We start from the raw sequence: 12,141 nt of genomic DNA on the forward strand, positions 1-12,141 counted from the left end.
AAACTGAGTAAATTCAGGTGTTCTGGTGTAGCTGTATGTGCCTGAATTTGGTGTTACTCAGTTAGTAGTAGCTAAGCTCTGTTAAGACATAATTATCCTTGGGAATGCCATTATTTAAAAAAACTAGCTTGCAAAATATAGCTCCTGTTTATTGAATCCAACAGAAAGACAACTGTGGACATCCCAGTGCTGGTGTCCTTGCTGTGCTCATCACCCTGCAATTTTCAGACCTTTTGTTTGCTCCTTTGTTTTTCCCTTCTGAAGAAGGTGCAAAACACCATTCTTACCTGTTGAAGACTAGAGCAGGCAAGGAGAGCTTGCCTCTGCCATGAAGGGATTTGGACTTGGGTCTGTCTTCCACAGGCACCTGCCCTGGGGGAAATCCTGGGTGTGTGGCTTTGCAGGCTCCATGCCCATACTTTAGAAAAGATTGGTTGTGTAAAAGTCCTTTGGTTCATTAAAAAAAATAAATTTGTTAGAACCTAACCAAGGTGGAGTGTGGGCCATCAAGGGAAGGGGAGGATCAGGAGTAAACTTGGAAGTCTCTATTGCTCAGCAAGATTTGGCTCCAAAACAGAGACAAGTTAGAGAAGATACAAGGAGTCACAGCAGAGAACTCAAAGGAGAAACTCCTGGGAGCTCCACAGTTGTCTTGTAATGTTTGTTATTTCCCTGTGGGATGGGAAATTAAGAATTGCTGATCCTTTCATCCTCTCTAGCTCCTGGGATATGGTGTTGGTAGGGTGGTTGCTATGGGTTTTGTGGCTGGTGGTGGCTCCCCTTTTCCAGTTTGGAGAAGATGCAAGGTGTTGGGGAACATCAGTATAATGGGATGAGCTCCAGTGAACCATTGGGTTTCCAGGCGGTTGGGATGCCCCCTGTGTTAGTGTCTGCTGAGGAAAGCTGGGCTGAGTCCCTGATGCAGGAAGGGCTGTGAAAAGCCAGGGAGATTTGTTGTAATGCTCCATCTTTACTCCATGACTTCTGCTGCTCGTAGCAAAGGCATCTCCCTTTGGGTGAGAAAGCAGATTTTTAAAGTTGGCCTTTAGGCTTAAGAATATTTGTGATGGATTCAAAGAAATTCTTTGAGCTTAAAAGTGTTAGTTTTCACAAAATCTAAACTTCCATTTGTCACATTGGTTGGCTTTTAAATAGTTTTTAATCTGCTTTTCTGTAGAAAATCCAATAATCGCCAGATTATTTTTTTCCAAATTCATGCCTTTACAAAGAAAAGAAAGAAATGCTGGGTTTGGGTTTTTTTGGATACATTTTCCTTGTTCAACAGAATAATGTTTGCATCATGTACAATCCAGTCACAGTTTTAAATACTCTGAGAAGGGTGTGTGTAACTCATGCAAACAGTTCCACTTTTATGTGAAAATTAATGTGTGCATCTGAGTATATGTCTGTAAGTCATTGGCTAATATGAAGAAAATTTGTAAAAATATCCTTTTTTTTTTTTTTTTCCCCACAAGAATTGCTGAAAGGAACGTTTCCTATAGTTTCTATACAACAGTGATTGTTTTGGTAGCTTTTTAGCATCAGTGAATAGGACCAGTTGGCTCCATAGCTGCAGTCAAAATGAAATAGAAAACTAACAGGAAAAATAAAGAAAACTCTGAAGATCATCACAGACTACAATTTGAGAACCTCTACGAAGTGAGAAAATTCTGAAACAGAATCAGGAATGTTTACAGTGTTGATGAACACAAAATCCCACAACATTGTGTTTAAGCAAAATGGGTATCTCCTGCTTCAGAAACGCCTTGCTAAAAGCAGGGATGGAAGAATCTTTCCAAACTATGTGAATAAAACTATTTTAGGACTAACTCATGATGTGTTGGTGCCAGTCCGTGCGTATAAACTGTAGGCACTGTCTGAGAGAACAGATGACTGAAGAGATACTGAAACCTGAGTTCAGCCTCTGAGCAACACTCCCTGCTTGTATTTTGTTTTTACAGCAATGGATGCATGTTCCTAGGATGAGCCAAATCCACCTATTTGCCTTTTTAATAGACTGCCACTCAAATTCAATACCTGTTTTGTGTTATTTTAACATGTAAGTCCCTTTGGTGCTCCTCAGGCCTCCGATCATGCCAAATTTCCATGTGGGTCACTTCATGTTTGCACTCCCAGGCGTGATGTGGCTTGTGGTACATCACAAGATGCCATGGGCACATCTTGTCCCTCCCCACTGGCTCCTGGCGCTCCCTGTCCCTCATTCCAGGAAAGCTGACTGTGTCCTGCAAAATAGACCTGCCAGGAGAAAACATTTCCTTGTCTTAAACAAGAGAGTCATCCCCAGTGTTTGGCACACATAGGCTTCAGTGTTTAAAACTCAGTTTGCATGTTAATTTAAGGTTGATTTCAAGATACGTACAAAAAGAAAATAAAACGTGGTACCTAGATATTGTGAATGAATAAATCCTTTCTAAACCATTACAGCATTGGTGCTTATATCAGTATTTTGGGGTGCAAGAAGCTACTTATGTTGCTGGGAATCATTTGTTTCATCACGATTTCTTTTCCGATGCCTGTTTTGATTTCAGTTCCCTCAGAAATTTAGTAACAGAAGTTACTATCATGAATAACTCTGCATCTGCTGTGTGGAGGATTTAAATGTACTTTACCACTGACAACAGCCCTTTCTCTCTCTCTCTTTTTTTTTTTTTTTTCCTTTCTCTTTTCAGAATCCAGTTTTTTGTTGGGAAATGCCCAGATTGTGGACTGGCCCGTAGTTTATAGTAATGACGGTTTTTGTAAACTCTCTGGCTATCATCGAGCTGACGTCATGCAGAAGAGCAGCACTTGCAGGTATGCAGGCTCTGGTCCTTGCCACTCAATCCACTGTAGAAATTATAATTTACTGGGAAGAACAATGGGCTTTTGGGGAAAAAAAAAAAAAAAGATTGGTGTAAGAAATGCATGTTTTTTCATAAACTGTTGGAACAGGCTTTAAATAAATGAAACCAGCAACTTATCCAGGATGTGGTAAAACACTTTGAAATATATAATCCGTAATAATACTAATGTAAGTACAGATGTACTCTAGCTAATGATCCAATAAAGAGAGTGGGTTTTTAAGTAATATATTTCAAAGGCTTTTTTTCTACTAGGTTTTTGTTCATTTTCTTGTTAACATGCCAGGAAGTGATGGGCTATTCTGTAGCCTGTATTGTTCCCTGATACTACACACATACACAGAGCACAGTGATGTGCAACCTGCGTCTTTATTCCCCTGAGAGTGATGAATCTGAAGATATATTTACTTGAAGTATTGCAGCTTTATGGCTTTTTCCTTTTGTGGGTGGTCTTTCAGGAGCAGGCGGTTGTGATTTATGGTTAGACATGCATCTGTGCCTTGTCTGCTGCATCCTTTAAAAGGAGATGCTTTGGGGAAAGACTAAATCCCTAATGCATGTGTGTGAGCAAAGTAACTGAGGGTTGGAGGCACTGAGGAATGGTTGAGATAGAAGTTTGTGTAGCTATTCTCAAATGTTCAGGGAGTGACCAACTCCGGGGTGCTGGGAGGAGGGGGCTGCCTATCCACAGCTGGGATTTCTTGAAGATAGGTCCTACCAAACACTGATGATTCAGCCAGCAGGAGCAGGGCAGCCAGTGAGCCTGTCCTGGGATGTCCATCATCACTTACTCCAAAAAGCAACACATCCTGATGTGGGATTGCTTTTTTCATCTGCCAGGATGGAGAGGAAGTCTTGGGGCTCCAAAGGGAAGGAAGCCTTAGGGGTCCAGGATTGCTCTGTGCAGCCAGGTGTCCTCTAAAAGGGCGTGGAGAAGAGGTGGACATGTGATGCTGAGATGAAATATTCATTCACACAGCAGCAACAAACTTGATATACTCAGCAAGGCTGAAAGAAACAGCTTTATTGCAGCTGCCGTCCTGCATATTAAACTGTGTAAATTTGCTGTGAGCCAGCAAAGTCTGTGCATGTAAAAATTAGTACAAATACGGAAAAAGGTAGTAGGAAAATGTTGGGGAAGGTTTAGCAGTACCTCTCTGATAATAATTCCCCTGTGCCTCAGATAGTGAGGGGACTAAAAGGTTATTCCATCTGAGTGCTTTTTGTGAATGTGGTGGGCTCTAGTTACCATTTGTAAGGATCCTGTTTTGACCACGTTCAAGTAGATCGTACAGGTGAGTCATACAGATGCAAATTCAGGGAGGAATTATTGTGGAAAATGGAAATGGTAGCAGAGTTTTTCTTTTTTTCTTATATCATTATTCTTTACATCCATCTGTGGATTTTGGAGAGGCCTCTCTACACTCAAGACATTGCTAGTGCTTCTTTTGTGTCTGGGTCTTAGCTGGCAGAGTTATATATGCAGTGTGATGTTTGCTGCTTCTTAGGAGACATCCCTGTCTTTGCAGATTAAAGGAGAGCTGGAGAGGTGTTTGACATGGTCTGACATGCAGTGTGTAGCCTTCCACAGCAATATCTTTGGAGTTGTTCTCTAATGAAGAGCTGTGCCACTGTATGGAATGGAAAATAGCCTTGAAGGCCAATGGTGCATTTGCTTGGGCTTACTCAGTAGAATGGAGGTTTTTTGATATCTGGGGCTAATCTATATTTTATTGTCTGAGTCAGACTCTCGGTCCAGATTTGACATGTTATGCCCATATTATGTTGCATCATACATTAAAATTGCTTTGTATTTGGTTTGCTGGTCTAAGGCAACTGCTTGGGAATAAGAGTGCTACGGTGCCACACCTTTATGAAAAGTTTTGGAAGGGTCTGTTTTTACAGTTTTTTAGTGCCAAAAATCCAACCAAAGAAAAAGACAGAAACAATGTAAACCTAGCCCTGCTTTGAGTTACTGTTGTTACTGATCATGACTGTGATAATTCATAAATTTAGCAACATTTGGTCCATTTGCCCCTACCTGTATGATACAGTTTGAAATCAGCTTCCACCCATGATTTTCTCCTGTGTAGTCAGCCAGTATTCACTATATCCTCTTTTTGTTTGTCCCACTCCATACCCTACACTGGGGCTGCTCAAATGTCATAATTACATCCTATGGTGGTATGGCCTGATACTGATCATGGGGGTGGGGGTGAACAAACTGAGGACAATGGAGGTACAAATGATTTTTGTTCCAGCTCAAGCAATTAGTTAGACATCTGACAAGCCAGTAATTCCTTTGATTTTTTTACTTCTCTCTCATCTTTTTAACCAGCAACAATGTGCCCGTCGGCAGGAAGATCAGTTAGAAATACCTCAGTACCAGTGCCAGTTTCCCTCGTTTCATGGGCACTACATAAAACGCACAGAGTACCCAGGGGTCAGGCTACAGGAATATTGCATGATGGGAAACAAAGTGTGTTCTTTCTGGGTGCATATGGCACCCGAAGTTACATGTGCATCTGGGGATGATATGTAGAATAATTTGTACAAGTGAGTGCTAAAATGCACGAGAGTTTTAGGTGGAAGACCTTGTGTGCTGGTGAAGCATTGCTGTGCCAAGTGAAACTGAGCTGAGAGGCCAGAAGGAGCAGGGCATCTGCAGTTGTGACACCTTTAGCCTTCAATTATTCATGCAAATTCCCTGCCTGGAAGTGCACCAATAGATCATCCAGCATTCAGGAAGAACACTTGTGTCATGCCCAGTTGCCCCCAGTCATGCCAATGTATGTGTCATGACAATGTATGTGTATGTGTCTTCATGAATACGCTGAAAGAATAGTTATAAAACATGAAGACCCTGTTTAATATTAGAATATCACTGTTTTCTAAAATTTTTGCTTATCAGTTAAGCTCTGTATTTTCATAAAGCCTTTGAAAGAATAGGCACCCTTTGGGTGGCTGGTTAGTAGACCTACCCTGGGATTTTACACTTGGTGTTTTCTCCAGGCTTTGCTTTGCTTATCCTTCCTTGCATCTGAGAGCCTTGTGCTGGGTTCGGAGTAGCTGGTTGCTGGTTTTGTTCTCAAAGAGGGAACCTGCTTCTAGGCCTAGTTCCAACTGTACAGGGCATGGAATTGGATGTCCTTGCTGAATCAGTTGTTTACAGGTAGTATTTCCACCTAAACACTTGCAGCATCTCTGCTCTCCCTCGTTTTGATTTGCTGCCGTTACAAGTGGGGTTAAAAAAAGTCTGTGAGTGAAATCCTGGTGCCAGTGAAGCTAATGGAAAAATTCCCAATGTGTTCAAAGAAAGGGGATTTTTCTTGGTTGAATACAGTGTGCTGGACTTGAAAGAAGTTAGATTTGATACTGGGATGTCACCTCCATGACCTGCTTTTTGTGCATGTGAGAAGGCCTCCCTGCACTGCTGAAGCTGTGCAAAGAAACCCTGCTGAGCACACCAGTGGGACCCAGGGAGCTGCACTGGTTCTGCTTAGAAACAGTGCCTGCTCTTTAACTTGCAAAGTTTTGAAGCTATTGATGTGTGTCTGTATTTGCTGTTCCTCCTGGGTAGATGTTTGTCCATTGTAACTGATGCCTTTTCATCCAGCTCTTTTGGACGAGAGCTGTAAATTGGATGCAGGATCATATTCCTTCTGTGCTTCACCTGCTCTCTATCCTGGATAATTCCTGACAAACAGCTGTTAAATACTGCCCTGGCACGCACCACAGACCTGGAGCTGTTCTGATGCTGCTGCTGTGGATCCTGACAAAGGACAGAAGAATGTTACAAAGCTTCAGACAGGGCTTTTCTGTGCCAAGGGATGCTTTCAAAGGGAGGCAGAGCCCAGGCATCTTAAATGACAAATGGTCTGTTTCAGAGATGGGGGAATTATCTAAAATTGTGCCTTTCTCTGAGTATTTCAGTAAGTCTTGTTTCTCTTTGATAAGTCTATTTTCTAGGTAGTAAGATTCCCAGTAGCAGGGTGGTTTTGATATTTATGTCTTGTACAGTTTGCACTGAAGGCACTCAACAAGCACTAAATAACAAAAAACATGAGGCAGAAAAAGACAGAGTGATTGACTGAAGAAGTAGGAGTCTCTCCATGTGTACAAAATAGGACAGACTAAATTAAGTTAAACCTGTGATAAGCAAAGATCTTATATAACTTACACAGTGAGCGGCTGTGTGAGGTTTCTTTGGTGCTGTTAAAAATCGCCTTCTGAAAAAAGTTTGTATTATTTCTCAAGCCTTTAAAATGTCTCTTTATTTGTGAAAACTGTTGGATTTGAGTATTACAGGTTTACTGCAATAATAAGTTGCCTTTAATTAAAAACATAAAGTTGATTGATTGTATTCAGCAGTGCTAACTGGTATCATCCACCACTCTGAACGCCAAATACTATTTGTCATTTTAACACTAATTTATGATATCTTTCTGTATTATAGGCCATGTAAAGTCAAACAGTTTTACAAATTCTCATTATTTTTTCCTTCAGGAAAGCAAGAGAAATATTGTTTAAAATCTCAAGATAAGAAAAAAAACACCCTCCACTACTGTACTGCACGACAGTGTGAAAAATACCAGTTCTTATTTTGTCTTGCAGACAGGAGAGCAATCTGCCTTACCTCTTCAGTGCATTAATAAAGGCACAGATTAAAAAAATAAAAATAAAAATAAAAATCAAACTCATCTCACGCATAAATGTATAAAAGGTTATAAGCTGAGCTCAGGAAATAATGGCAGGTCCTTTGAAAATAAGCATCAGGCATTTCCTGGAGAGGGCCATGTAGGTTAATGATGAGCAGTACCTTAATGAAGCCTCGTGCCCTGGTGAAGTCTTTTCCTGGCGTCAGTTGCCGTTGTGGCGTCTGCATTACATTGCTGTCCCAAAGGGAGCAGTTATGACATGTTATTTATCTATAGCTCTCCTTGAGTTACCCATGAAGAAGCTCCTGCAGTGACATACTGATGGTGCAGTCACTCTGATGCCCTGCATCTGCCTCCAGCACCCAAGCTGGGCAGCACCTTATTCTGGGCGCAGCCCCGTTACCTCCCTGGGTTGGCGGTGTAAGGAAAAGACTCATGGTCTGGCCTTCATTGAGTGTTTTAATGCTTGCCGAGTCACTAACCACTGTGCTGTTTTATTGTTTCTTTCAGAACAGTAGGCATAAAATAAATGTTTATTGAACCTTTGGAGGTCTGTTGATCAATAAAAGAGAAGCTGCACTGAAACCACAGAGGCACTGATAGCTTTTCTCTTTCATATCCTCAGGGTTTCCTGTTGTAGGTTTCAGCTGAAGCTCAAACTGTGAACAAAGAAAATGGGGGAGGAAAAAAAAAAAGTCTGATCAATTAAAAGTATATTCATCCAAGTGTCTGAAAGCTTTTATCCCATGTTCCACTTCCCTTCAGTTGTGTAATTGGAAAGTTACACAGAGTGGTCTTCGTTTATTTTTAATCCAGGGAAGAATGACAATGAAAGCCTGGCTGTTTCATTACAAAGGCTTTCCAAAGTAAGGTCAGGGGGTTGGGTTTGCTTACACCAGCTGAAAGCCTCACATGGAATAGAGTGCAAAGATGGGATGGTCAAGTGGCAAGAAATAGCAAAGTTAAGATTACATTTTAACTCTCTTTTTCTAACCATATATCCTTAAAGATCTGGTCAGAAAAGCAGTAATGAAACATTTCAGTAGATTTATTTGCCATCATTTACAGTAAAAAGGTGGTCATGGTTACTTACTATTGTAGTTTTCCTTGTAACATTAAATATTTAAATGAAGTGTAAATCATAATTGAACTTTGCTAAATGACAGTTAATAGCATCTCCACGGCTTACCCCAGTTAAGGTGACTGTAACAAAGTTGTTGCTTGCCAAGAAAAAAAGAGAAACATTTTTTCTTTTTCAGTTTTATGTATGGTGAACTGACAGACAAGAAGACCATTGAAAAAGTCAGACAGACTTTTGACAACTATGAGTCAAACTGCTTTGAAATTCTCCTCTACAAGAAAAACAGTATGTATATGTTTGTGCATGGTGTTGGGAGTGATGATTCATGTTTAAAATATAATAATAGACTAAAATAATTCTTAATTTTGACATATTGGTAAATCTGGGGCAAGATTTGGAGAAGACACAAGAGTTGGTCACCACAGCTCAAGAAACAAGTTTTTTTTTCCAGGACACGTGTTCAGATTTCCAAGGATAGTTGTTCACTGCTGTCTTTAGTCTGGCTCCTTCTTTCCAAAATGTTTAGTTTTAAGGATTGTTTCCCTCAAGGGAAACTGACTGGGTTAAGTGAAAAGAAACCCTGAATGAGGTTCCCCACATCCCTCGGGAAACACCCCCATGTCTTCATAAGTGAGAACTCAGACCCTTGGTGCTGTGAGTGGATGCTCCCAGCAGTGCCTCTTGCCACATGTAAACCAGCATGTATGAGCTCCAGTGAGAGTACTAAATAGGTACCTAACCCAGGGATTAACTAGAAAACAAGAGAATTGTGTAACTTAATGAGACGTAGGACCTAAGTCCGTTCTTCTTGGTGGCATTAGGTTTAAAGGAGATTGCCAAAACCAGGGACGATTTTTTTCAGTTTTTCTTAACCATGAGTCATTCCAGTCACATTTTATGTCCTGCTATGTATGGGGGTTGCACTTCTGGTTTATCAACATTTTAGGACATACTAAGCAAAACCTGTGCTGTTGTGTGGTCTCACGGTGGGCTTGTGCACTGTGGACGTCTCTCCTGGGCTGGTGGTTGAAGTTCTTGCTGTTGTCAGTGGAGATGAGCAGCCTCCTCCACTGGCACAGGCCATCTTCCTAAGGGAAAAACCCAAAACTGTCAGATGAAATGCACTTCAGAAAAGCTGGTTTCTCTACAATGAGCAGACCAAGTCTAGTTGACTGGGTTGGTGGCCAAGTCCAACACAAAGCAAGAGAAATCTTGACAGAGGTATTTTCTTTGATTTGACTTTCCGTGCCCACTACAGACTGCAGCTCCAGTTTGGCTGGGGACCTTTCCTCCTGGCTCAGCTGCCTGCAGCCCAGTAGTTGAGGCAGGGTTACCCCCCAGGTGGACTTTGCTGGTGTGGAGCACCTTGCTGGGTTCAGGCTGGAGGGCAGGTTGTGGCTGAAGGAAGGTGATGATGAGCCTTGAGAAAGAGTTGACTGTGTCTGAGTGCCCCATTTCACTGCAAACTGACATAAACCTTTCATGACATTGAAGAGAGCAACCCAGATCCCTCCTCTCCTTGAAACAAACTCAAGTGTTTTATGATTTATTTCTACTGCCCCTTTTTAGACTAGATTTTCCTCTGTGTGCATTTAAACCATAGGAAATGTGTTTAGATTTCTCTGTCTCTGCCTGTTCAGAGCATTTTAGCCAATACTTTTTAATTAAAAGGAGGAGCAGGAGCGACTGTGAAGTCCAGCTGTTTCTGCAGGTGCTTAGGAGAGCCCTTCAAATGACCTCTTTTCAGTTCCTCAGCATATGGATGTGTCTGTTCTGTAGATTTTCTGCTTCTCTGCCTGTTTCCTGTGCAGGTCACCTGGATGTCCCCTCACATTAGGAACATTTCCCAGGACAGACTTGTGCTGGGTATTTTTACTGGTGGTAGTGCCAAGCACTACAATGCCCTGTGTCCATGTGATTTCCAAAGAGGATTGCCCAGACCCAGTGCTCTCCCTGACCCTGGCTTCTCTTATTACCTGGGCTGGAAGCTCCTTCTCTAGCATGAACTAAATTCCTTTTTATTTTATTTAAAAGAGGGAACCCTTTGCATGGACTTTTCTGCAACAAGCCAGTTACTTTTTGCTTGGGGTTGTGGATTGCCTGCTGGAGCTTGATGAGACTTCAGAGATTTATTGAGCTGCAGTTGTGTTAACAAAATCTTCACCTTTACCCAGATCTCCAAGCCTATACTTTCCATAAGTTATGCAGGATTACTCAAGGACTTAATGGAAAATTCCTCCTATTTCTTGCCAGGCTTGAGTCAGTTCCTATCCATGACATCAATTGCCAGCTTTCTCTTCTATCACCCGAAGCCCAGAACTTCAACCTCTTCCTAACACTTTTAGGCTCATCTTTTGCCTCCAGTTCAGCATCTGCTTTGCTCAGGGGTTGCTTCCATTTTTCATACTCTGAGCCTTGCTGAAGAAGGTTCTTCAAGAACCTGCCTGCTTATCCTCCTTATCATTCAGGTTGAATATTGGAGCAGATAAAGCAATAAAGAATAGTATCTGTGGTATAAATGAATATATTTCTGCAAAATATAGTTACTCTGTGAAAGGGCTTGGGTTTATAACCTGCAGAGACCCTGACTGCTTCCTTTCTCCTGCAGGAAGCTTGCAGTGCTCTCAGAGCACCCTCCCACCTACATTTTCAAACTGGAGGTACCATGTACTTTTGATTATGTGGCACGACCTTTCCTTTCTCACCCTTATGCTTTTGCCAGAGGGAGATTTTGAGATTTTTCAGACTGCTTTCCCATCCTTCTTTCCTTTGGCACAGAGATGATCTTTTAAGAGCTGATGTTGTCCAGCAGCACCCATATGACTGCTGACTTTATGCCCCCGTGGCATTTTTATCAAGTGAACAGGTTTCTGGTTCAGACCTGAGAACTTGCTACAACTTTTTTCTGCTTTATTGCACACTCTCCTATATAGTCCTCAGCAGCACCCACCCAACTATTCAGCAGCCATGTTAGGCATGCATATATAAAAAAAATACATATAAAATATAGAGAGAGTAATAAACAGGAAACTTCTTTGTTTGCTTTTGCCCAGATTGCTTCTTCTACAGCAGTAGCCATCTTGCCTCTGATTTCTTTCCATGCTGTTGGACAGGTTCTCTTGCCTCCCTATTTTCAGAGCTCTTCAAAGGGTGCCAATGAGTTGTCAGGTGTAAGTGCAAGTACAGTATTACTCCAGAGAGCTGCAGCACTCTGTTTTAGAAGTTATGAAAAGAGTCTTTTGTCTTGGGTTAGCAATTAAGATAATCAAGTAATCAGCATAATGGCTTTGGAATGATCACAAAAAGCAATCCCCCATCTCTCTCACTTCTACAATTTACTGCTAGTGAGTTACTGGTTTAATCCCAGTTCAGCAATGCTGAATTTTGTCATGAACTCTTGTGGATTTTAACCTTCCCCACAGTAGTCCTAGTCCAAATGTTTTTGTTTTTGTTTTTTCTCTCTGGGCATCTCTCCAGCAGTTCCTGGCACAGCTTGTAGCCCTGGTGCGTTATAGGAGATGGGGGAGGTGGGGGCTGGGGG

General features: G+C 41.6%; 1 protein-coding gene across 1 annotated transcript in view; it reads left to right on the plus strand.

Moving 5' to 3' along the window:
* The window catches only part of KCNH5 (potassium voltage-gated channel, subfamily H (eag-related), member 5), a 154,932-nt gene that overhangs the window by 8,742 nt on the left and 134,049 nt on the right, over positions 1–12,141 (plus strand). The window contains exons 2-3 of the mRNA XM_010000678.1: positions 2,691–2,814; positions 8,779–8,885. Coding sequence (XP_009998980.1) covers positions 2,691–2,814; positions 8,779–8,885 — 231 coding nt within the window. The remainder of the gene's footprint in view (positions 1–2,690; positions 2,815–8,778; positions 8,886–12,141) is intronic.

This window comes from Chaetura pelagica, unplaced genomic scaffold (assembly GCF_000747805.2).
Source record: "Chaetura pelagica isolate M959 unplaced genomic scaffold, ChaPel_1.0 scaffold36, whole genome shotgun sequence".
Taxonomy (NCBI): domain Eukaryota; kingdom Metazoa; phylum Chordata; class Aves; order Apodiformes; family Apodidae; genus Chaetura; species Chaetura pelagica.